The sequence below is a fragment of the Entamoeba invadens genome (assembly GCF_000330505.1).
Source record: "Entamoeba invadens IP1 unplaced genomic scaffold scaff_1105074725183, whole genome shotgun sequence".
In the NCBI taxonomy this organism is placed as follows: domain Eukaryota; phylum Evosea; order Mastigamoebida; family Endamoebidae; genus Entamoeba; species Entamoeba invadens.
The window spans coordinates 1009714-1034539 of NW_004443692.1; the positions used below are offsets into that span (position 1 = coordinate 1009714).

Sequence of the window (24826 nt, forward strand, 5' to 3'; positions counted from 1 at the left end):
CAGAGAAACAGAAAGCAGAAATAGTGAGAGTAAAACCACGGAGAGTCGATTTGAAACGTTGCGAAACATGCGACTGTCGACGAAATTGCCATTCAGAAAGGTCAAGAAAATTTCGTTTGATAACATCCTCGAGCTGAGCTCAGAGGACTACAACAACAGCGAGAATGAGAGAGATTATTCTGTCGTTGATATCGACTCTTTTGAGACGCCAAGAATGAGTCTGTGCGAGAAAACACCAAGAGACTTCAATGAAGTCAAATTGCATCGACCAAGTTCGTCACTTCCGGAGTCACAACTCTCCGAAATGGTAAACAAAAAGAATGAACAGCAAGTCAAGATGGAGGGCATAGTCGAGAAGAACGCAATGGATGAGACAACGGTGTTAGGAATGACACAAACAAAGTCGAATGAGACTAATGAAAAATCAGTGGAAGCCACTAACTCGTCTTCAGGCGATGAAATCATTCAAATGATACTTGAGAAGTCCAAAACGTCACGTTTCATTAAGCCGAGTCGGGTGAGCGAAAGTGAAAATAAAAGTCTTCCAAAGATACAACAAGAGAATGTTGTACCATTTAAAAGTCTTTCTGGAGACGGCAAAGCAACACCCGTTGACACAAATCACACATTATTATCACCAAAGGTGTGTACTAAGAAGTCTGTTGTCATCACAAAGGAAATTGTCAAATCAAAAAGGAAAACACGACTTGGAGAAAACATTATTTCGGTCCACGACATCAACACTAATGAGAAGCCAACAAACGTTCTCATTGCGAATTGATGGTATTGTTATATGTAACTAATTTATTATTATGTTTTTTTTATTAAACAATTAATTTAAGAACCAATTAATCTAAATCATAAGCGTCGTCATTGTGAAGTGCATAATAGGGATTAAAGTGTCGTAACATGATTTCTTTGGAAACCGCCAATACAACTTCGCGTTCATTGGTTTGATATCCGTCGACTAGTTTGAAGAACCCATTTTCAAACATCAACTGGGTACTGTCATAGTTCTTACTATCTATTCTTCTTTTCAAATTACAGATTCGTAGAACTATTTTTACAAAATGGAGTGGGCCGTTCGTCTTATCTTATAGCATTAATGGGAGTTTCTCATATATTACCTTATTCTTACATAATTTGGTCAATTGGTCATCATTGATATTGAAGATGGTCATATAAAAGACACTATTTAAGTATAAATTCATTATAAAATCAGTGCAATTCCCTTCCCACTCCATAACATAGTCGAAGCACCCTTCATCAAACGTCGTTTCTGAAACAATAAAGTCGGGATAACACAAAAAATGAAATAACAATTTTAAACCACTTCGATTGAGTGCCAAATTGGAGAGTTTGAATGAGTTATAAATAGACTTGATAATACCCGCTTTGATTAGAGCGGGAGATAGTATATTTATATATTCGGAAGCATTGACATTACTGATTGTATTCATACACAATCCATTGGACATTTTGATCGTCACATTTTGTTGCTTCAATTAGAAAAGGTAAAAGTAATTCTACTCTTTTACATTCAACTTTATTTTCTTGTGGCTGATAGAATTTTTTATTCACGACTCTCTTCATGACCTTTTCCAGCATTTTATACCCATTGTAATGTAATTGGGAACAATAACACTCTAATATATGGGTCTTATAATGCTGGGAAACATCTCCAGACTCTAAAATTGAATAAAAAGTGGTTGTCAGCAAGTCAAGTTGGTCTGAATTGAGTGCTTTTTCTTTCCAAGAGTCCATTAAAGGTTCAAATTTTAACATAAGTAATTTTCTATTACAGTCATGCGAAAAAGCTGTCGCGTTTGGAAAAACCTGTCTCGGGTGGTAATGAACTATTCTAGTACTATAAACAAATGATCTGAAATAGAAAATGTTATTTGGAAATGCCGAATATTTTTATTCGATTTTTGTGAAATGACCCTGCAAATAAATCGAATAGAAGCTATACTGTATAGTAAGTAATTATAAATTTACTATAAAATATTTTTTCAAGACAGGTTTTTCCAAACGCGACAGCTTTTTCGCATGACTGTATATTCAATATTTAAAAACAAGAAATGAATCAGTTCCATCCCATTATCACCTAGCCATTTCACGTCCATTTCTTGTATATAATACTCACTAACGTTTATTAAAAGAATGTTCTTTTGTTCTTTGTTTGAGTTTAATATTAAATACATAAGAAGATTATAGGCATCTTTCTTGATTTGTTCTTTCACTTTTGAATTCAATATTTGAAAGATGTAGATGTCGACTTCAGATGATAGCATATTCCTTACTATTCTTTCGTGTGTCTCAGGCTTATTCCCTTTAACATTTTGTAATATTTCTTTGAGTGCACTCGATTGTTGTGAAGGCTTATTCCACTTTTTTAACGGTGCTGCTTGTTGTTTAAACTTTTTTGACATATCGACTTCAGTTCTTCAGTTATATTATATCTTATCTTATTAATAGTAAATTTATTATATTTAATAACTTGATAATTCAAAAAAAATATAAAAAAAATTAAAACATCATTTTCTTACTAATAATTATCTAAGAAAAAAATATTAGATTAAGTATAGATTTATTTCATATTTAAAAATCTTCTTACTATAAAAAAATCGTGGATATGGTAAATTAAGAAAGAAATCAATAACAATTAGATGGATTTTTAATAAAATTTTCCCAAAATATTATAGTTTTTAAGGTCTATAAATTAATATATATATCGTCTTAAGACCGATTATATAACAAAGAACTCGAACTGAATTATTGAGGTATTTGACCGAACTCAAAAAGTAAAACAAAATCGATCAACAAATGATAGGCTCCAAAGTGGAATCATGTGGGTAATACATAACTGTAGCACCTTCGATATTGACTATTTCTTTCAACTTCTTTGCTATATTCTTCACAACACTTTGCCCTTTTGCTTCTACCCACACAGAAATCTTGCAATGTTGTCTGACAGAGAATGCTACCCCATTCACGTACTCGGGATCAGGCATAGTCTCTCCTATCAAAGTGAGTAACTAATAGTTAATATATAGTTAAAGTACTACAAATTAATAGTACTAAGTAACAAACAACGTCTCGCCAATACTTCTGTGTGCTTTCCCAGTTGGCACCAATCAGTATTATTTGCACTCTCCCACCTCCAACATTCATGTCATCTTCCCATATCGGTTTAATCCCTTTTTTAAACAACGAAACATCACTCCCGTTCTCCATCTTCGATAATAGAGGTATTGCGTCGTAAACTCCCCAAAAAGTTTCGGCGGTCGTCACATCACCCATCTCGACAATGTTCGCTCCGTAACTCCCCTGCGTCTTGTTACTAAATCCATCAAACCAAAACACCCACTTGCTGTATAATTGATGCTCCATCTCTTTTTTTGAAGTTCTTCTCTTTTCTCTCTTTATTGTTTACTATTATTTTGTGGTTATTTTACTATATAATACTAACTCGAGAGTATTGGTATTATTTATTAGTATTTTTATTCTAAATTATACCAACTGATATATTTATTTTTAAATAATAATAATATTATACAATAAACTAGAATAGAGTCTCATTGTTTCAAAACAACAAGAAAACACACAACAGAGTTAGAAAAGTTAATGATTAGACATCCTCAGAGGAGGACTCTGACTCATTTCCAAACACAATCTTAGTTTTAAGTTTGACAATTTCAAAGTCTGGTTGTGTTAAGAATTTAATCATGAGGTCGTGGAATGTGTAAGATGGGTGCTGGAGGAGTGCTTGTAAAAATTGATTGAGCTCAAGTGCTCTCTGCTTCGTGAATTCTGGTTTAAACCTATAACCGGGGAAATACGCCGACATGAAAGTGTCTCCAGGGAATTTTGGGAAAGCACCCCATACCTTTGATTGTGGCGTGTTGTCTCTGAACTCTTTTAGTTGATCTTTAAGTGATTGAAATTGGTTGTACCTTCGTTTCACAGTGAATTCCCCTGGTTTGTATTCGGTGTATGAGGACTGTATTATTAATTTACTATTAATGGATGGTTATCATACAGATATTTATATTAGTAAATAATAACTATAAAAGCTATATAAAAAGAACTAAAACAAACTCGAGTTGTGACTGTATAAATGATAAACTTCCCATTTGCATCTTGAATCACTTCTGGGTTGTCAACAGTCGTCTCTATAAACTCTGGGGCAACATAAGTCGTGTTGTTTGCAGACTCCGAGAGAACATCGTCGTACTTTTGTTTTTTCTCTTTTTCAGCTTCGAGGTCTGAGACAAAAAAATTGGAAGGAGTAAAAAAAGTGGACTCACCTTGTGGTTCGTCTGCCACAGCAAGTGGGTCTATTTTTTCGTCTTTTTTCTCTTCTTTTATAACAGAAATTTCTGTACTTTCCACCACCTTGTCATTATTCACAATCTTCTCAATCGTTTGTCCATCAGTTTTGAGATTGTCCCCTTTCTCGTCGTTTTTTGGTTTTTCAAGATTATCTTCTGGTTGTGGCTGCGATTCTAATTTTTGCTCTTCGCTGTCGTTCAAATCTATGATATCCATTCAGAAATTTGAGCTTTTTTAGTTTTTAAAATTAATTTGAACAACCAAACTAAAGAAAAATGGTTTATAAGTATTTTTATGTTGTTCTATTTTATATTAGTTGATATGATTCATTTATTTTATAATTGATATTTTTATTTAAAATACTAAAAATTTTAGATTCAAAAAGATATGTTTTTTTATTTTAGAACCATCTAAAATAATAGTTTTGTTATAATAATAAGTCTAGTTTTTTTAATTTTATTTTAGTTTTGTTTTGATCTATCATTTTTTTACTAAAATAATTATGATTATTTAAAGCAAAATTTTTAATGTTATTTAATTATAGTTTTTTATAATTTAAATTAATATCAATTACAAATTATGAAAATGATAAATTTTAATTATTAAAAAAATAAAAAATAACTAACTGAAAAAATCAACACATCAATTCACAGCCAAATTCAAAATACGGGTTGGTTTGTTTTCGCACAAGTCAATCTTATTTTTAATCAAAACATAAACAGAGCCTTGTTTATCACTCATTTCGAAGTTATCAAATATCGATTCGACAAGATTGAGAATACAAACAAACTTAAGTGGAAAATATGAGACTTTCAACAAAACAAATCGATGCACCAGAAACGTATAGACCCATCATACCTCAAACTGACCTTGAAAGAGTTGGTTGAGTGCAACACGCAGACTGGCACCCGCAGCGACCTTCCCATGATCTCTCTGCTCACTAGAAAGTGTGAAGAAATTGGGATGAAAACTGAGACATTCCCGACACGCTTGAACCCAAACAAAGTTAATTTTGTGGCTTACTTTACAAAAGCCAAACACACAATTGTGTTGTCTTCACATTTTGATACAGTCCCAATCGGCGACAAGTCGGAGTGGAAACACCCACCACTGACAACAACAGAAATCCTTGAAGAGAACGGGGATATTACGATTTTTGGAAGAGGAACTTCTGATATGAAAGGGGGGATAGCCAGTCAGCTTGCCGTCTTGAAGTATTTACATGAGAAGACATCTCCAATACTTCCAAGCATTCTTTTGGTAGTTTCTTGTGAGGAGGAAGATGGTGTTGTTGGGGCAAAAGAGCTTGTCGAGGCCCATCCAGAACTTTTTGAGTCTGTGAAACTCGTTTTAGTCGACGAGCCAACCAATCTCGACATTGGAATGAGTGAAAAAGGTGAATTGAGGGTGTTAATGAAGTGCAGGGGAATAGCTGCGCACGCAAGCACACCAAATCTTGGTGTTAATGCTATCAACGGAATGATCGACTTGATTCAAACTGTCAGTCACTCTCTCCCATTGAGTTGCGACACAAGCAACCAAACAACTCTTAGTCTTGGGATGATCAAAGGTGGCTCTGCTCCAAATGTAGTTGCAGACTATTGTGAGGCTGTAGTCGACATCAGAACAAGCTCCTTTGTGACAACTGAAGAAATTGAGGCAATTATAAGGATGGCGGTTGCCACACTTCACAAAACTACTCGTTTTGTTTATGAAATTGAATTTCAAGGACGGGTTGAGTCTGTTCACACCGACGTGACAAACCAATATGTTGTTGGTTTGGCAAGAAGTTCCGATTTAGTACTTGGGAAGAACAGAATCAAGAAGATGGCGTATGCGACAGACGGCGCGGCATTTTCCAGAACACAGGCAAAGCCAACTGTCATCATTTTTGGGCCAGGTGACGAACAAGTCATCCACAAAGTTAATGAGCGCATTTCCTTCAGCAATCTGAAAAGTGCGTCAGAAGTTCTTCTCACTTTCCTTCAACAACTTTAATCATTTGTCTTTTTATTTGTTTGTTGATTCTCTTTTGCAAAAAATCAATGCTTGGTGTTTATAAAACCAAATAAATCTTGAGATAATTAGTTCACTGTAACAAAAAATGAAGAATCTTTTTTATTATTGAAATTATTGGAATTAAAGAATTTAATACCACCTTCTGAGTGGACTGTAGTACAAGTACGGGTAAGATGCATATCCCAAGAAGTATTGATCATAGCCGTTCCAATACATGTTGTGATAAAAGCTTCTAGCATCGCAACCTCTGACTTTTTTCTTTGAGTAAGATGGTGTTGAATCCTCATCCAAACCAAGGTGTTTATTGAGGAATTTTTTTGCATATTTCGATCCTTTATGAACCAATTTGTTCAAAACTTTTTTCCCTGTGTGTCCAAGTGCTCCACTATTTAATTTTTCTTTGATTTTATCAATGATACCATCGTCATTCAATTGAAACTCGTTTGAATCTTTTGTGTCATCAAATTCATTCGCATACATCCCATTCGTATATCCAAAGTCTGTATTTGTCATTCCCACATCTTCTTCGTCTTTATTACTTTCATCATCTTTATCTTCTTTTTCTTCATTTGCATTATCTTCGTTCTTATCAGTTGTGTAATCGTCAAATTCAAAATCTTCAAAGTCATCTTCATGGTCTTCATTATCGTTCAACTTAAACTCATCAATAATATCATTCACTTCACCCCCCAATAATTCGTTGTCAAATAAAAAATCGGCGTTATCACCCTCCTCGGCACATACGCCCCAACAAAAAATCCAAAAGAGTAAATACAACATAATAAAAAGGGGAGTTACAAAGTTCACCGTCGATTTTGTGACTTCCAGCACAAAAGTTGGTTTGAGGTTAATATTGTTAATATCAAACTTTTTAAAATAACAACTTTTGACAAAGAAAACAAACAAAAAAGATCTAACTTTTGTTTTAAAATGATGTTAATATGTAACAATTTACATTCAAGAATACAAACCTCTGTGTTAATTTAAAAAAATAAGTCTTTTGATTAATTGTTCAGTATGGTCACTCTTCCTTGTTAAAACTTTGTCTTATGCAAGACTTTTAATTTAAAAATATTAGTTAATAAAAACCATTTTAATAAATTAAAACTGAAACCGATTTTAGTGTTTTTTGTTTGTAATTATTAAACTATATAATAATATATTTAAATTAAAATTTAACCATTAAAGTCTTGCATGAACAAATTTTTTACATAAGGTAGAGTGGCAATATAATACTTTTGTATACTCTTAAATTGAAACTACATACAGAAATAGTATTTTGACATAGAATTCTATCCAAACAATACCCTTTAAAATATATATACAACGAACAATAAACAATTAAAAAATAGGTAAAAATTCATAAGAATGGTAAAAAAAGAAACAATATTTTTTTAGTGTTATGAATATTTATCTAATAGATTCGAGTGATTAACATCTAAAAATGAGCGAAAACACAAAATGTTTAATATTTACAAAATTTCAACATTATTAACCATTTAAAAATTAAAAAATATATCAAATTTTTTATCAATACAATAAAATCATTACACGTCGTTGTTTTATTTATAAAAAATGTTTTGACCTTTACACACAAATTAAAACAATTTATAATCAAAATTGCGTGTAACAAAAATGAAAAAAATATGACTCTCTTCGTGTTATTTCAAAAAACCAACAGCCAAATATTCATATTTTTAGCCTAGCAGCGATGGTCAATACCACTTGTACATTGGATGATTGTAAATGAATGGGTAACGATCGGCACTGAAATAGGCACCAGAATATCCATACCCATGACCAAAGAGATGACTGTAAAAGTGTTTATGTCTTCTTATCCCGAGCAGTGATTTAGCTCCCTTTACTATTTTTTTACCCACTTTCTTTGCAACTTTAATCAAATTAAAATCGTCGTCATCAAACAGCTCAAACTCATCCACCAAATCGTCCAAATATGATTCGTCTTCAAAGTCATCTTCAAACTCGAAGTCATCCTCTTCAACATCAAGAAGGAAATCGTCATCGGAACTCTTTGCCAACGTGCTGATGAACATCAAACATATCATCAAATACAACATGCCAAAACAGTATAATTTAGGAGTTCCAGTTCATCTCGAAATTGCAGGATGGTGTTGTTTAATGTACGATTATGTCAAGTTCTTAATTGTTTATTGTAGACTCTTTTCTTAGAAGTACTTTTGGTTATTAATATAAATTTGTTAAGTTTTTTTCACCCTCTATCTCAATTTTGTATTTACCATCAATTGGCTAACTCAAACACAGTTTGGTTTTATTTCTATTCAAAAACAGCAAAAATACAAAAAGTTGGTTGTGCCCTCTACGTTGTCATATTAAAAAAGTGAACTATGTGTAACTTTTTTATTATGTATGAAATTTTATTCTATTTAAATAGTTATAATAAATAACTATTTAAATAGATTAGTTATTTTATAAATCAAAAAATGCCAAATTGATTTTTTTTATAAATTATGAAAGTTACAAAAACAATAAAATAAAAAGTATTTTAATATTTTACTATTATCTATTTAATTATTGTGTGTTGTCAAAACTTCACAAAATATTTGAATTTTTTTTTAATTCTGAAAAGTTTTTGAAATAAATAAAACTTTGATGTATTTAAACGATCTGAATTATATTGGTTTAAAGTTAATAAAAAAACAAACATATATATAACCAACATTCGAAGAGGTTAAATGTGATGAAAAGTATACATAAGAAATATTTTCAATTGTTATTGTTTTATAATATATAAAGTAGTTGAAAAATTATATTGTTCTTATAAACCTTTTTAGTCATTAATTTCATTGAAAACTTAATAAAAGACTTGAAGAAATGAAATACAATTTATTTGTATACAAATCAATTTTTATTATAAAGTGAATTATCAATAAATTGATAAAAACCGTCTTCTTTCAACATCAAAATGTTTACTAACACCAACTCTTTGTTATTAAAACTTGTTTCCCTCAATTCCTCAAACTTAATATTAGATTTTCTTTACCAAATTACGAGATGTTCGTTAAAATCTTTGAATTAATTAAAAGTATGTAGTCTTCTTAATTGAATAATGACATCACTAATTATGTTTTAATTGTTTCAATCTATATTTTTACTTATCAACAGTAACTATAAATAGATTTGATACAAATAATTACGACTAGCCAAAATCTGTGGGTAGAATAACATCTGGAATTATTTTTGGTCAATAAAAGGCGGTTTTCGTGATCTTAGAACAGTCAAAGAACATGAGCACCTGCCAAAAAGACACTTGTACCAAACCAGTTTGTGAAAAGAAGGAATGTTGCCAACAAGAATGCCCAATCAAGAAGGCATACAAAGAATTCATTGCTGCTGTCCCAAAGGCTCAAGTTGGCGAACAAGCCCCAACCTTCAAGGCCCAAGCCCTCTGCCCATGCAATGGTATTGTCGATATGGACTTTGAGAGCTTCAAGGGAAAGTTCATTGTTTTGTTGTTCTACCCACTTGACTGGACTTTTGTCTGCCCAACTGAAATGCTCGGATACTCAAAGTTGGCCGAAGAAATGAAGGATGTTCAATTCTTTGGAGTTTCTGTTGACTCAGTTTTCTGTCACAAAGCATGGTGTGATGCTCCTCGAGAACATGGAGGTATTGGAAAACTTGCATTCCCATTGGTCTCTGATATTAAGAAGATCATTTCAATGAGATATGGTATGTTCAACTGTTGTGATGGTATTGCCAGAAGAGGGTATGTTATTATTGATCCAAAGGGCATCATCAGATACATGCAGATCAATGATAATGGTATTGGAAGAAACACTGAAGAGACTAAGAGAATCATTGAAGCCATCAAGTTCACTGATGAACACGGAGAAGTCTGCCCACTTAATTGGACACCTGGGAAAGACACTATGAAACCATGCCCACAAGGTATGTGTGAGTATCTTACTAAACACTAGTTAAGATAAGTCATTCTTTCACTGATATTTTGTTATGTAAAGATAAACAAACACAAGTACAAATCAATAAACAAATGAATGTTGGATTAAAGCAAAATAAACGGAATTATCATTTACTATTTAATCGTGGTAATTAATTCAAATTGAAAATGAAAACGACGTCTAATTATTTTTAGAATTCAATATAAATAGAAATTACAAAATAATAATAAAATAAACAATACAAATAATTAATAGCACAAAACTTCGTTTGCGATGAGCTTCTTATCGTCGCCTTCAACAACAAAATCACTTGAAGAATACAAAAGTGTTTTAAGTGGTCCATACGAGTTAATGAAATGGATGTGTTTACATTGTAAAATACAAGATGAGTTTTTGTCTCCAATAATTAATGTTTGGTATATATTGCCTAAATACAATTTTTTGATCCCCACCGTCTCTTTCAACGTGAAAGTGAAGAAATTGAATTTCGACATGTCTACTACGACATCATCTTTAACTAACTTTTTAAAAGTATATTCCCCATTTTCTATATCTATTAAAACACTGTTTGGATATGACACTTTTTCGCCATTTTGTAGTAACAACACTTTCTTTGATGTGAACCACCTCTCTGGTATTTTCAAGCATTTAAAATCAAGTTCTATTGGCAACTCCCTTTGATACGCTTTGCCATTTCTTGTAAAGTTGAAGTGACTTTTGTCGTTCAACACTTTCATGTAGTTCAGTTTCCCAACGTCAAGTGTTCCTTTGCACGCACAATGGTTTGTTATTAATTTCGTGAGCTTAACTGTTCCAAAAAGAATTTCACACTCTGAGTTATAGATACTCAAATTCTCCAAGAACTTTGGGATGAGTAAAGAAGTTTTGGCTTTGTCAATCACAAGCGTTTTGAGGAGTTCCAAGCTCGTGAAGTCGATCCCTCTCTTCGTTTCTCTTAAACTGATTTCGACATCCAAATATTGTAGTTTTGCACTCGCCGCGTATTTCACCAAATTTTTGACTTGATCGAACGGAAGACCATTATAAAAGGATGACCCTCTTGGCGCAACTTCAGTCTTAAACACTTTATTGTCTGTTGTTTGGAAGATGTTACTCTCTGTAGAACTGTACTTATCTGTGCCTTTAAAATAGATTGTGACGTTCGATGGCTTTTGGGCGAGAATAGAAGCTACAATGGAATCGTCACATATTTGTGACACAACTAAAAAGAGGACGACACTCTTTTCATTGTTCTTCTCGCACTTTTTGTTGCTCTCTGAGATTGTTGAAATGAATGACATCATTTCATTTTCCGATGGAATATAAGCTGTGACCTTTCTTAACGATGGTAACGCTAAAAATGCCAACATCATGATGAGTGGCACATCTTCGGTTAAAATGATTTCGACAAGGTTAGTACATTTAGAAATGTTAATTTTCAACGATGTTGCTATCACGGGCGTTATTCTCAGTTTTTTAATCTTTTCGAGAAACCATTGCTTTTTAAATATTGCCATCCCGACATTCTCATCCCATCGTGCAATTTCTATGTTGTCAATTTTTTTGTTTTCACTCGATTTCAATTGGGCAAACAGTCCAGAAATGAAAAGGGTTTGAATTTTTGGGAAGATCGTTTGTATCTTTTTTGATGAAGTGTTCGACGCCAAGTTGTATGGGTTGATATGAGTCGATAGAATCGCAATTTGACACGCTTTTGAAATCATTTCAAACCGTTCAACTGTCTCCACATCAGGAAGGTAAAACAGTGCATTCATCAGAAAGACGCTTTGAAGCCGAACTTTCTGGGTCATAATACACTACTTTTTGAAAGTTTTTATTCACATTTTTGTAGACTTTTTATATAACAAATTCTATAATTAATAGTTTATTATATTAAAATGTTTTATAGAAAAAATGAATTAAAAAATGGTTGTAAGTTAATTATAAGTAATTTAAAATATAACTTATAAATATTAAAACTTAATAGAAGATAATTCAATTCATTGTTAACAAAAACGAACGAAAAATTTTTGATTAGAAAGTACCGAATGTTGATGCGTTGTGTTTACTCTGGTACTTCTTGTATCCCAAGTATCCAACAAACGCAGCAAACGCGGCGATTATAATGACCAAGAATACAACAGCAAAGACTATACCAAATATCTGTCCTCCTGTAAGTCCGTCCTCGTCGTAATAATCAAAGACGACTCTCATGAATCCAGAGTCCGAGTTCAAAGCACCTCCAACAAAAATGAAGTACTTTTTGTTTTTCTTCGCTTCGAATGTGAGTAAAGTGCCGTGAATACCGACTGGGGATCTAATGAAGTTTGTCCCAGTAACACACTTGCCAGCAACTGAATCTTCCGCAACAACTTCACAAGAGTCATAAACTCCAATTTGTGTATTGAAGGTCGAGATGTCGTCTGTTTTGATCATCAAAGACACGTCTTTCTCCGATGTAAATGTAAACCACTTTCCTTTCAATCCATCGGCCAAAATTAAACAGTTCCCACGGGTTGAGTCGGCTTTTTCAGTGTAGGAGTAATGAACACTTGGGACGGTCACTTCCTCGGCAGCAGTACACCGGGATGATGCTTCTTTTGTGTTTTCGTATATGTTGAGTCTAACTACACCTTCAGTCACTGTGTAACTTGGGTGCACAAACACGGTTGCATACGATGTTCCATTGAGCGCGCTTGTAATAGTGTTTCCGTTTCCACAAGTTAATGTTTCAACTTCCTCTGAGCAACTTTGTTTTCCGTTTGTTTCGCTGACAATATCCATAATAGTCGGAACTAATGTTTCCGTTCCGCATGTGGAGATGGTCAACGTCTTACTGTTTGTATTTGTGTATTTGACGATTAACCCAGCGATCTGTCCAAGATTGGGGAATGACTGGTGTGTACAAAGTGGTCTCATTAATGCCGGGCCCAATGGGAATATTCCGCTGTATGGTGATGAAACTTCATAAGCGTCTGAGAACGTATGTCCAAGGCTTTCTTTAGCCAACATCCAATACATAAAAGCGCCATACTGTGGTCCGGTCCAAACAGCCTCCCTGACAGACGACGCAAAGACATAGAGATCTTTACCCTTCTTCAATGTGTCAGAAACAAAGACTGCGTCTTTTGTTCTCATTAACTTGCAGTCTTTTTCACAATCGTCGAAAGTAGCCATAAAAGCACGATAGTGAGTGTTCTTTAAAGCAAACACACCATGGACAATGTCTATGTCCTCTTCACTTTTCAATTTGTACCACCCACCTTTCATATCTTTGCTGTAAACATCACTGGGTGCGCCTGGACATTTGAAAGAGGTGTACTCAGTCACCGAAGATCCCATCATAAACTGTGAGTACTGCTCGTCTTTGGCAACCTTGACTTCTCTGGCTTTATCACAAACATGGTTATCGACATTGTCCAGTTGCAACAAATTAATATTAACTTTGCACTCTGGGTTGCTGCAAACAACTCTGAATCTGTAAATTTTGTTCAATTCCAAGAAAGCTGTTACAATAGCGTCGTTACCACAAGACTGTGTCGACGTAGAGGCGCAATTAGCGCACCCATCCTTATAGAACTCAATTGATGTTTTGTCGTTTCCAGTCGACTCAGTGTAGCATGTGTGGAACGCGTATCTTCTATTGTCGCCTCTGAGAGCGAAGTACATTCCTGTGGCGGGCGTGTTGAGAGCACATGGAGACGAATTGTTGGTCTGTCCTTTCATATCAATGAGAATACTAAATGGCTTCTTGCTGATGGCGAATGCATTCTGGCACTTATAGTTCTCTCCACCATTCAATCTAAAGCTGATTTCAAGCGAACCCTCGAGTTGGTTAGTTCCACTGACATCCTCCGTGAAGAACACAAAGGCATAGTATTCGCTTCCAACTTCGTAGTTGTCGTAGTACAACTTTGCGAAGCTACCGCATCCCTCTGACGATTCTACAATTGGCATATCACTCATACACTCTTTCGAGGTTGTCGGATTCTTGTACAAATAGATAGTGGTTCCATACTGTGTGTTTTTATTGCACGTGTCGATGATGTGCGTTTTCTGAGTCGCTGTGAATTTGAACCAGAACCCTCTTTTGAAACCATGTTTGGTTGGGAAATATTGTTGGGACGAAGAGATAAGTCCATTCACCGAGTTTGGAACTGTTCCAATGTTCAGTGCAAGTGAGCACTTGATACTACTTGGGTTGTTGTAAGGTTTTATAGTGAGCTTGAATGTTCCGAAGTCATTTTCGGTGACACCTGCAATAACGGTGTAGTATACAACACCAGAGTTCAAACTGGCAATCACCCTTGATCTGTGTCCATCGCAGACGCCATTGGGGTCTCCGTCATTGGCTCCGACACAGTTTGAGGCGACTTCTTCAGTACAGCTCTTTCCAATGATGATTCTCGAGGAAAAGTCCGTCTGTGAGTTGCATGTGCTCAACTCGTAAAGACCAGTTGTTTTTACTGTGAAAGAAAAGGTCATAGCCTTTTCTTCGTGGACTTCGGAATCGACTTGTTGGCAGCTCCATTTATTCTTGACGCCTTCAGTTTCCAAATTGTGAGTTTCCTCGGCAAAGTGTGTTGTTGATATTTCATCAATGTTAATCGGCGTTTTACATGTCTGTGAGAGGACCAAAGACACGAGAAAGATAAGTAACATCTTATGCTTAACACTGTTCTTAGATCAGTTATAAATCGGTGTGATGTGGCGTTGAACTTTCAAATGGATATTTTCGCTTTTTTTTTGTCCTTATTTGGACTTTCGTTCCACATAATTCATTAATAATTTCGGGATTGTAACCAAACCCAACAAAGACATGGAATTTTCATGAACTTATTTTCATTTGATTTGGTAAAAATTGTTGTTAAAAATAAACTTAGTGTATTATTTTTTTCAATGTTAATAATTTGATTTTTTCTTTTTTATGTGATTAAATTAGTTAAACACTTAAAATGAACCAAAATAAAATGTCCATTTTTTTTGCGATATTTTTCTTTAAATTTTCCAATCTACTTTTCTTATAAAAAAAAGAAACTTTCAAAAGAAAAATATTTTTATTTAATTAATTTTATAAATATATTGTCATATTACAATAGTTTATTTTTAAATAATATTTAGTATATTTCATAATTCAATTGAGTTATTCCAAGTATCTTAAAAACAACACTATATAATATATAGTTCATTAATTATATTCTAATTATTTAATATTAAAACTATAAAATAAGTTTACAAAATTAGATTAATATACTATACATAGTTATAGAAAATTAAAAATATACAAACACATAAATTACAGTTTTTCGAGTCGACTTTTAATCTGCTCGAAGGTTGGTCTTTGATTTGGGTTGTTATCCCAACACAAGCTAATGAGTTCGAAAACACTATTTTCCATGTTATCTGGTTTCCCAATTCTTTTTCCGGACGTCACGAAGTCTGCTATGAGCCATGGGTACTCGAACTTTTTGTTAGTCTCCGGGTAGCTTTTGTCCCATATAAAAGTTTCGAACATAGTGACTGCAAAGGAGTATACGTCTGCTTGTTTTGTGTACTTTTCCATTCTGAGTATTTCAGGGCTCATGAATGAAGGCGTTCCGATGGCTTTAGTGAATGTCAAATTCAACGTGTTAACTGTGTATTTTGAACTTCCAAAATCCGAGATCTTTGCGTTGCAATAAGCGTTGTTAGAGAGATCCACCAGCAATATGTTTCCAGGTTTTACGTCTCTGTGTAAGATATTGTGGCGATGAAGATATTCCAAACCACAGCAACTGTCTTTAAGTATCTTAATTTTGAATTCTTTTGAAAATTCTTTACTTTGGTCAATTCTTTGCTGTAGAGATCCAAACTCTGCCAATTCCTCGACCAATATGACTTTTTGTACTGAAGTAAAACAACCTATATATGAAATTATAAAGTCGTTCTGAATCTTTTCGAGTACATCAATTTCATTTAACAACAACTCTTGTGCCTTCTCTTGATGCACAAAAAGGTATTTCATCTCCTTCACAGCGACTTTCTGTCCACGATAATAACCAGAGTATACATTACTGCATGCTCCATGGCCTATAATATTCTTCACTACTATCTCATCTTCAGAAATGCGTTTCGACATCTCAACATCAAATTGCATCTTAATCTTAACTTTAGTCTTCTTGTTGGTGCTCACACTCGTCGCAATGATATTAAGCTCTTCTTCACTTTTAAATGTGCACGTTGGTAGTACTGATATCAATACCTCACAACAGTAATTTGGTTTTAATAAGAACACATCTGGTGATGATGTGACATTCACCTTATTTTTTATATTACCTGTAACCACTTGAAATATTTGTAAACATTTCTGTGCGTTTCCTATCACAATCGTACGCACTCGGGGGACATTGACTATTAGTAAATTATCGTCAACAAAATTAATGACTCTCTCACCCACTATTATCCCATTTTGTGTATCCTTTTCTGTAACAAATCGATACTCAGACATCTTCATCGAGTTGTGCTTGTACTTGTTTTTGTATGAGTTGTGGACGTTCACCAATTTTCGGATGACAAAATAACTGATGGCAACACTAATGATAATAACAACAATAATTGTCAACAGTAATACTATCACAGGTATCCACTCAAAGTAAAACAAGCACTTACTCCCATCTGGACTTGGTCTTCTCCAGAACTCACATCTGGCACACTTCGAATTTTTGGCTTTAATACAACTTTCAATGGCAGTGTAATTGAAACAACTCTCGTTTATTAAGACTCCAGTGGTACAATATAAACAACGATCATATGTCTTACATCGCCCACACCAATTGGAACATTTTTTACAATTGCCATCTTCAAGGTAATACTGATCTTGACACGTCTTACACCCCAAAGAACCTATTGGAGAATCTAAACAGTGCAAAACTGTGTTTTTACATACACAACTGCCATTCTTTGGTAACCAATAATAATTGGAAGAACATGTTGTACATACAGTAGAGGTGACACATGCCGCACATGATTTATTGCACTTTTTGCATTGTGTTCCACTTTTGTAATACCCAATTTGACACGTAATGCACCAACCATTTTGTGCTACAAGCGCACAAGAATCTGCAGAGAATTCGTAGTACACACAAGTGCCATTGTTTAGATAAGATACCGTTTTGTCACAAGACAAACAACGAGTTGATATCTTCGAACAAGAAAGACAATCTTTATCACATTTTGCACATCTTCCGGTAGAGTCGACAAAGTACCCAAAATCACAACTAGAACATCCAAGTGTGGTGTATGACACACATTTTTCAACAGTTGTATAACATTTCCCATGTGATAGATAAGTCGAACTATTACATTTAATACACCCATTGTTGTAAACGAGACAGTCATTCAACGTTTTCTCGCATCTGCCATTCTCACTTTTCGAATATCCACTTTGACACCCAAAAATCTTGTTTTCAAGGATCATATACCCAATCGGTGAACGGCATATGTTATTCACAAAAAGTGTGTTTGAATTGCATTTGGTGCACATCTTTTTGTTACAAACGTTACAATCTATATCTAAACTAGTACATATAGTACATTTTGTATCATTGAGAAAATAGCCATCTTTACAACTTGTAATTGTGTATTCATTGGTGGTCTGACTTCCATCTGGGGTGTAACAAAACCCGTTATAATTGATCACTGAATTTCCTTTACAAAGAATACACTTTAACCCACTACACTTTTTGCAAAATGGCAAACACATGTCACATGAATTGTATTGTGTATTTAACGCACCTTCTCCACAAAATACACATCTCTCATTTGTGGCTAATGTGCATGTGTCGGGGAGTTTAAGACATTGAAAATTAGAGAGATAATAATGAGGCGCACATTTAATACATTTTGTCGTGTTAGTGCAGACTTCACAATTACTTGGACATTCCGAGCACTTCTTCCCAAAATCGACAAAGTATCCTTTTGCACATACAAGTGAATAGTTAGTCAAACACTCCGACATGTTTGTCACCAACGCACTCTGACAATTATCCACACTATTAAATGAGAAGTTTGTGTTTGCTTTAAAGAGAAACACAGATGGTGCTATTTGAATGATTTCTGCTATAGCTTGATCCTGTGAAGTGGTGTGTTGTACTAATGATATAGTAATCTCATTTTCATTAATCATAATACTTTCTTCTGCTTTTGTCTCTTCTTCATATAACGAGAATTTCAGTGTTATTGATAAAGGGTTGTTGTTATTTTTATCTATTAGTGCGACCAATGTTCTTGGTGTGGCATCTTCTCCTTTCAAATCCGACTTGTTAGAAGTCTTGTGATTCACTCTTCTCTCAATTTTTAATACATCCGAATAAATCACTCGATTTAAAGAAGTGTTTATATGCAATTCGACATCATGACCACCTATTTCTAATAAATCGGCATTTACCACATTTCCATTGAAGTAATCTCTGTTCTTAAAAGTCACTTTTTGTTTCATTGTGTGGACAAAACACATTTGTCCAGAACATGGGCAGTTCGGTGTGATGAATGGGTAAGAGGAATTCCAATTAAATTCATTTTCCCACATTGTTCCATTCATAAAGCAGTGGATGTCGTATTCTTGTTCAAACACAAAGAACCTCTGTAATCTTCCGTTTTGAAGAAACAGTGGCGATTTGTCGTTCCTGAAAAAGTCTTTTGCATAAACAAAGAAATTTACCACAGAGGTTGCCATTTTCAGAAGAACGTCTTTATTAAAAACGTCGAATCCATTGTAAAGTGTGAACAATGGATATTGTTGTGTGTCACCGTACCTTTGTGTGATAACACACGAGTCTAAAAATGCTGCGATGACACATCTCACGTCTGGATTATAATTAAAGTCGGGGTCACATATTTTCTGGTCCACTCCATTGCCATATACAATTAATCTATCATTATACCGAAATGAAATTATGGCTTTGTTGCGCATTTCAAAATAATTGTCAACATACACAGTTGTATCATTATTTAAAGAAAATAAGGATTCTCCTTGTAAATACATGTATTTCGTGAATATGGATGTGACGTTTTGAAGGTAGACCTTAGATGAATTAAGTAGAATCATTTCATTCACTCTTATAATAGTTAAACTAAAAATTTTAATTTGTGAATTTCCGTTTGTAACAAAAGAATCTATTGTAAGTATCACTGCATTATTCAAAACTAAAATGGTGTTGTCGAATATTAAAAAGGAATTTTTGATGGTGGCCTTCGTGTTTGGGTACAAAGAAAACAATGCTTCATTGTTGAGCACCACTGAATTTTGAATAGTCAAAGTGTTGTTGTCTAATGTATAAAACATCGATGTGTCATACAATGTGATGTTGTCTGACACTTCAAGTGTACAACAATAAAAAGACTCAAAATATGAAGAATTGTATATTTCAAGATTTCCAGTGACAATTACTTTTGTGTAATTTTCCATCGAAAAAGATGAAGAATAAAATAAGGTCATATTTTTAGTTTGCAGAGATGAGTATGGGTACACAACTATTGATGAAGTCCCCAAAATAAAAACGTTACCGAACGACACGGTGCAAGAAGATAATATTAAGACTGTGGAATCTTGTAAAATCAAGTCTTTATTTTGACTCACATTTGTTGTGATTTGAATAGTTTGGTCTTTGTAAATCACAGTGTCTTCCTTCTTACTATTACCACAATAGGATTTGGTTATGTCAAATGTGTCGAAACCTGTTTTTGATTTAAGTTTTACTTTATTGTAAAAAGAAGAAGTCGTGTTATTAATTCTTTCCATAAATAGGATGGTATCAAATGTGGAGGTCTCATTGTCATTTGAAGTGTTTAAAAAGTTCTCAACTCTTACATAACCACCGACTGAATAAATAAGTAACTTTATGATTATTGTCTGTGCAAGAAAAAAGCACAGCATAACTCCGTTTCACAATGCAGTTTTAAGTTCTCCTATGTTGTTTTCATTGATAGACACCACACTTACTTCCCACCCCAATTAAACATTCTTTAACCTTTTAACTATATTCATTAAGTTATTAATAACTTTGATTTAGATTGTTGTAAATAATACAACAACCCATATATCCCAATATGTTGGTATATAATAATCTGTATATCTTTTTTTTTGAAAAATTCACACGTACATGAAACTATTTTTATATTAATTGATATAATTTTGGGTAACAAACTTTATAATTTGCTATTTTATTACCATATAAATAGTTTTTAATTACCCCTCCTTTTTTTCTCGTCCATTAGAACTTCAAAGATTAAATGATTTTGTTACCATAAATGCAGATTTGGTAAAAAATTGATATTTAATCTATTTGAATTTAATATAAATATTTATACTAAATTTTAACAATTTAAATACAATTAATATACTATAGTAATAGAATAAAATCAAAAAGTAAAAAGTCAAACTAACTGTCCTTTATTATTACAATTTAGCACATTTTGTTTATTTTTATAAATTCAGTTTATAAAAACAAAAAAAATATTTTAAATAGTTAATAGGCTATAATATACATTGGTAAGGAATCTATTATAAACTAAAATGAAGCTAACAAATTAGTAAAATTAAAACAAAAGGAATTTTACTATAATTTTAGTAAAATTTACATTAAATATAGATATACCGTTTTATTAATTAAAAATGAATAACTAACAAGAATGAAACACAGCCAAAAAAGACGAGTCGACTTTTATCTTTGTTTCATAGAAACAAAACCTTCCCATATCAATATGAGTTGATTCACAAAGAAGTTTTGACAAGTTGTAACAATGTGAGAACCCTGATTCCCCGATTGATAAAAGAGCGCGAGGAAAATATATTTCACTCAAGCTGTTACACTCAGAAAATGCCTTTCTCCCAATAGAAACAACTCTTTCTAAGTTAATTGAAGTGAGACTAGAACATCCTCTGAATGCCTCGTTTTCTATTAAAGTAATAGAAGATGGAATTTGCATTGAAGTGATCGATTTGCACATGAAAAATGATGAATTTTTGATCACAGCCATATCCCCCTGTAACTGTATGTCTTTCAAAGAAGTGCACAATGAGAAAGCAAAATCGTTGATGATTGTGAGCGAACTTGGTAACAGCAAATTTTGGAGGTTTTTGCACTTTCGGAATGCGCTTTTTCCGATAGATCTTAAATTAGTTGGGATGTTGATGTCGACAAGTGTTGGGCAGTTCGAAAAGCACTTATCCCCGATGGAGAGAATATAGTTTGGGAGTACTACTTGTTGTAGAGACATACAGTCATTAAACGTTGATTGTGGTAACACTGTAACCGACGCAAGGAGTGTCACATGTTGAATACTTCTATTCGACTCAAAGCAACAACTTTCAAATTTAATAATTTGTGGTGGAATAACAACGTCTTGAAGCACAAGCTTCGAAAGACTATGAAATGACAACATATTGAGATTTTTCATGTTTGGCATACTTCCCGTTGAAGGCGCGTTCGTATTATATACAAACTTTGCATTTTTTATGACAGACAATACTTCTTTTTTATGACTTGGCGTTGCAGGAAAACAGATTCTAGCCAATCCAATGGTATTTGGGACTTCTAACTTGCGTTGTATGTTGTAAATGCACCACGTCTCAAGCTTGGGGAAAAGTCTTTGATTCACTTTTAATTCAATTGGGTTGTATCTATACTTCAGTGTGGTTTCTTCAAACTTTTTGCACACACAAATAATGTTGATGAAGTCTTCTGTTGTCTTAAAGTATTGGCTTACAATCAAGATAGAGTAGTTGTCTAGTTTTCTCATTACTTTATATAGTTCTTCAAAGATAAACTATATTTAAATTATACTAGTAGATAATTATAGTTTCCTTCAACAATCACTAAAAACTGTACCAACAAATTATTATTATTTAATAATTTTCTGTTGAAAAGACAAATAGTTCTATTTATAAGCAACGTATTATATAATATAGTATAAATAAACCATATATATTGAATTTGTTCAGACAATAATTCTATTGGCTTTTAATTTCCAGCAATGCTAGGATTTTATGAACTGAAAAGTCATAAATGTCTTCAGCTTTCGAGGGAAGTCCAAAGCGAAGGCGTGAAGATGACACCGTTTCTCCCCTTTTAATTCGCAGTCGTTCTGCGGCACTCTTTTCTGGTAATTTCTGTAATGTCACATCACTTTCTGATGAAAGTGAACAGATTGTCAAAACCCCCACCTTTCAACGACTCCGCCGCGTCGCGCAATTGGGCAGCGCGCAGTTTGTATTTCCATCAGCCACTCATATGCGATTTGAGCACTCTTTGGGTGTTGCCGAGTTAGCCCAGAAGATGGTATTAAATTTGAACATGAAGCAAGTCGTTGCCAATCACGCAGTTAGTAAAGAGGATTTAGTCACCGAAGCGGATAAGAAAATGGTAGAAATAGCTGGGTTGTGCCACGATCTTGGACATGGCCCATTTAGTCATTTGTATGAGCGCACCATGAAAACCAATGGCATCAAATTTTGTCATGAAGTTCAGTCAGTCAAATTGTTTGAGAAGATAGTTAGCGAGTTACGAGAGAAAGGAGATTTTAATGTCAGTGACGAAGAAGTCAAAGAAATAGGTGAATTGATCACGCATTCAGTCAACGATGTCAAGGAAGAAAAGACTGAACGGTTATGGTTGAAACAAATAGTGAGTAATTGTAGTAATGGAATTGATGTGGATCGACTTGATTATTTAAGAAGAGATGCATACCACTTGCACCGACCTTTACGATTTACTGTGGACAAAATAGTGGAGGGAGGGGTCATCCATGACGGACAAATATGCTTTTCCTCGCAATGCAGAAGTGACATTGAAGACTTGTTTACGCAAAGATATCTGATGTACAAAGATGTGTACACGAACAAGAACATAACAGCCGTTGAATTGCTCATATGTGATATATTGATCGAGGCGTATCCGTATGTCCCGATACTGAAAAGCGGCCCAGACGATTTGGACAGTTTCATTCAACTTGACGATTCGATCTTGAACATCATAAGATCGTCGAAATTGGTTGGATTGAATAAAGCGAAAGAATTGGTTGGTAAACTCGACCGAGCGGAGTTCTACCCCCTTGTAGATTCGTTGGGCCAAACAGCAGAAAACAAAGCGTTGTTATCAGAATTGTCACCAAAGACTATCGTCGACTATGGAAAGAATTTGAAGGAAGAAGACATCATTGTTGACGATTTACGAATCACAGTCGCTCCAAAAGATAACTGGGAGAAAATCAACTTTGTAAAAGAGAATGGCGAGATCATCACACACAAGCCGTCGATATTATATCCAAAAGAAAGTGAGACGTTCTGTCGAAGAGTGTATACTAGAAGCCCAGAAAAGATCGACGAGGTCCGATATGCTGTTAAACGGTTTGTGACTGAAAGGCAACTTTCGGGGTCTGCGTTGTTTGAGTAACTCGTTTTTTATGTTTTACAATTGTAATACGATTTCTATGGATTTTTGAAAACACACTCGAAATTGTAAAAACTATTTTGTTCCAAACAATCAGTTGAAAATTATTTGGAACATCAAAATGTTTTTCTAAATATAGCGAATTCGGTCTTTTTTGTGATTCAAATTATTCTCAATAGAAAAAGAATAATTCTATTGAGCTAAATAAAAAGATTTTCATTCCAGTTATTTCCCTAAAAAATATGGAAAATGGAATTTAAAAAGTCTGTCTGTTTGGATCTTTTTCTTTGATCGGCTCTCTTTTCTTTAATGGAAAGCTGCGAAAGAAAGAAAAGAAAGAAGACTACAAGGCGGTTTGGAAACAAGTGGTTTATAAACGGATACCAACTTTTAAATATAAGAAATGCACAGTTTCAACCAGTACCCAGCTCACCCATTTGTTGTCGATTCCTTTAATTTCATTTCTATGAACAATTTACAGACAAAGTTTCCACTTAAAGAGACTTTTGAAGATGTTGTCAATAAAACTGGAAGTTCAGAAGAAAAAAAGGAGATGATCAAGAAAGAAAGAAAAGAAAAAGGGAAGGAGAAGCAGAAAAATGAAAAGAAGCCAAGAAAGGCCAAAAGTGAAACAACAATTATGAAGGCTAATACAATAACAGACGAAAAAACTCCAGACCAAAAGTACCCCAAAATCCGAGTCAACGGGAAAGTCCTTGAAAGGTTAAAAACGATTCAAAAAGAGAGAAAGGTCAAATCATTCAATGAAGTTATAAAATTGTTGCTAAAAGAACACGAAGCTTTGTTGTAATTTAATTGTTAATAGTTTGATTAAAGTTTTATAATTCGAATTGTGGATTTACAATTATTGTTTTATTAGTTATCCTTAACACAGTTGGATAACCCAGAAACAAATAGAAGATAACAACTAAAAAGAATAGGATTTAAATAATTGTTTTGAGAGTATTTAAGCCAAAAATAAAACGAAAAAAGTCAAAAGTTTTTTATAAAAACATTAATGTTTTTTCTATTCTTTTTTTAAACTCTGGTTGATCTTTTTATTGTAGTAATTATTTAAAAGTTAATCTGGTATTTCTTTGTCTT

At 33.7% G+C, this 24826-nt stretch overlaps 12 protein-coding genes across 12 annotated transcripts; 4 read left to right on the forward strand and 8 right to left on the reverse strand.

The window, feature by feature from the left end:
* Positions 1 to 2819: 2819 nt before the first annotated feature.
* On the reverse strand, positions 2820 to 3393 carry EIN_186000 (eukaryotic translation initiation factor 4E-2, putative; the record flags this gene model as incomplete). The annotated part of the gene is made up of 2 exons (XM_004260906.1): positions 2820 to 3038; positions 3094 to 3393. 2 exons carry the CDS (start codon positions 3391 to 3393, stop codon positions 2820 to 2822), a joined length of 519 nt encoding a protein of 172 aa, XP_004260954.1.
* A 238-nt stretch (positions 3394 to 3631) lies between these two features.
* On the reverse strand, positions 3632 to 4551 carry EIN_186010 (hypothetical protein; the record flags this gene model as incomplete). The annotated part of the gene is made up of 2 exons (XM_004260907.1): positions 3632 to 4003; positions 4102 to 4551. The coding sequence occupies 2 exons, from the start codon at positions 4549 to 4551 to the stop codon at positions 3632 to 3634; spliced, it is 822 nt and encodes a 273-aa protein (XP_004260955.1).
* Positions 4552 to 5163: 612 nt separating this feature from the next.
* Positions 5164 to 6333, forward strand: EIN_186020 (acetylornithine deacetylase, putative; the record flags this gene model as incomplete). The annotated part of the gene is made up of 1 exon (XM_004260908.1): positions 5164 to 6333. The coding sequence occupies one exon, from the start codon at positions 5164 to 5166 to the stop codon at positions 6331 to 6333; it is 1170 nt and encodes a 389-aa protein (XP_004260956.1).
* Positions 6334 to 6483: 150 nt separating this feature from the next.
* Positions 6484 to 7134, reverse strand: EIN_186030 (hypothetical protein; the record flags this gene model as incomplete). The annotated part of the gene is made up of 1 exon (XM_004260909.1): positions 6484 to 7134. The coding sequence occupies one exon, from the start codon at positions 7132 to 7134 to the stop codon at positions 6484 to 6486; it is 651 nt and encodes a 216-aa protein (XP_004260957.1).
* Positions 7135 to 8069: 935 nt separating this feature from the next.
* Positions 8070 to 8432, reverse strand: EIN_186040 (hypothetical protein; the record flags this gene model as incomplete). Its single annotated transcript, XM_004260910.1, has 1 exon — positions 8070 to 8432. The coding sequence occupies one exon, from the start codon at positions 8430 to 8432 to the stop codon at positions 8070 to 8072; it is 363 nt and encodes a 120-aa protein (XP_004260958.1).
* Positions 8433 to 9620: 1188 nt separating this feature from the next.
* EIN_186050 (hypothetical protein) lies at positions 9621 to 10313 on the forward strand (the record flags this gene model as incomplete). Its single annotated transcript, XM_004260911.1, has 1 exon — positions 9621 to 10313. One exon carries the CDS (start codon positions 9621 to 9623, stop codon positions 10311 to 10313), a length of 693 nt encoding a protein of 230 aa, XP_004260959.1.
* A 230-nt stretch (positions 10314 to 10543) lies between these two features.
* On the reverse strand, positions 10544 to 12106 carry EIN_186060 (hypothetical protein; the record flags this gene model as incomplete). The annotated part of the gene is made up of 1 exon (XM_004260912.1): positions 10544 to 12106. One exon carries the CDS (start codon positions 12104 to 12106, stop codon positions 10544 to 10546), a length of 1563 nt encoding a protein of 520 aa, XP_004260960.1.
* A 223-nt stretch (positions 12107 to 12329) lies between these two features.
* EIN_186070 (hypothetical protein) lies at positions 12330 to 14957 on the reverse strand (the record flags this gene model as incomplete). The annotated part of the gene is made up of 1 exon (XM_004260913.1): positions 12330 to 14957. One exon carries the CDS (start codon positions 14955 to 14957, stop codon positions 12330 to 12332), a length of 2628 nt encoding a protein of 875 aa, XP_004260961.1.
* Positions 14958 to 15591: 634 nt separating this feature from the next.
* On the reverse strand, positions 15592 to 20073 carry EIN_186080 (protein serine/threonine kinase, putative; the record flags this gene model as incomplete). The annotated part of the gene is made up of 1 exon (XM_004260914.1): positions 15592 to 20073. The coding sequence occupies one exon, from the start codon at positions 20071 to 20073 to the stop codon at positions 15592 to 15594; it is 4482 nt and encodes a 1493-aa protein (XP_004260962.1).
* An 881-nt stretch (positions 20074 to 20954) lies between these two features.
* EIN_186090 (hypothetical protein) lies at positions 20955 to 22073 on the reverse strand (the record flags this gene model as incomplete). The annotated part of the gene is made up of 1 exon (XM_004260915.1): positions 20955 to 22073. The coding sequence occupies one exon, from the start codon at positions 22071 to 22073 to the stop codon at positions 20955 to 20957; it is 1119 nt and encodes a 372-aa protein (XP_004260963.1).
* Positions 22074 to 22339: 266 nt separating this feature from the next.
* On the forward strand, positions 22340 to 23725 carry EIN_186100 (sam/hd domain protein, putative; the record flags this gene model as incomplete). The annotated part of the gene is made up of 1 exon (XM_004260916.1): positions 22340 to 23725. The coding sequence occupies one exon, from the start codon at positions 22340 to 22342 to the stop codon at positions 23723 to 23725; it is 1386 nt and encodes a 461-aa protein (XP_004260964.1).
* Positions 23726 to 24125: 400 nt separating this feature from the next.
* EIN_186110 (hypothetical protein) lies at positions 24126 to 24533 on the forward strand (the record flags this gene model as incomplete). Its single annotated transcript, XM_004260917.1, has 1 exon — positions 24126 to 24533. The coding sequence occupies one exon, from the start codon at positions 24126 to 24128 to the stop codon at positions 24531 to 24533; it is 408 nt and encodes a 135-aa protein (XP_004260965.1).
* Positions 24534 to 24826: the final 293 nt, after the last annotated feature.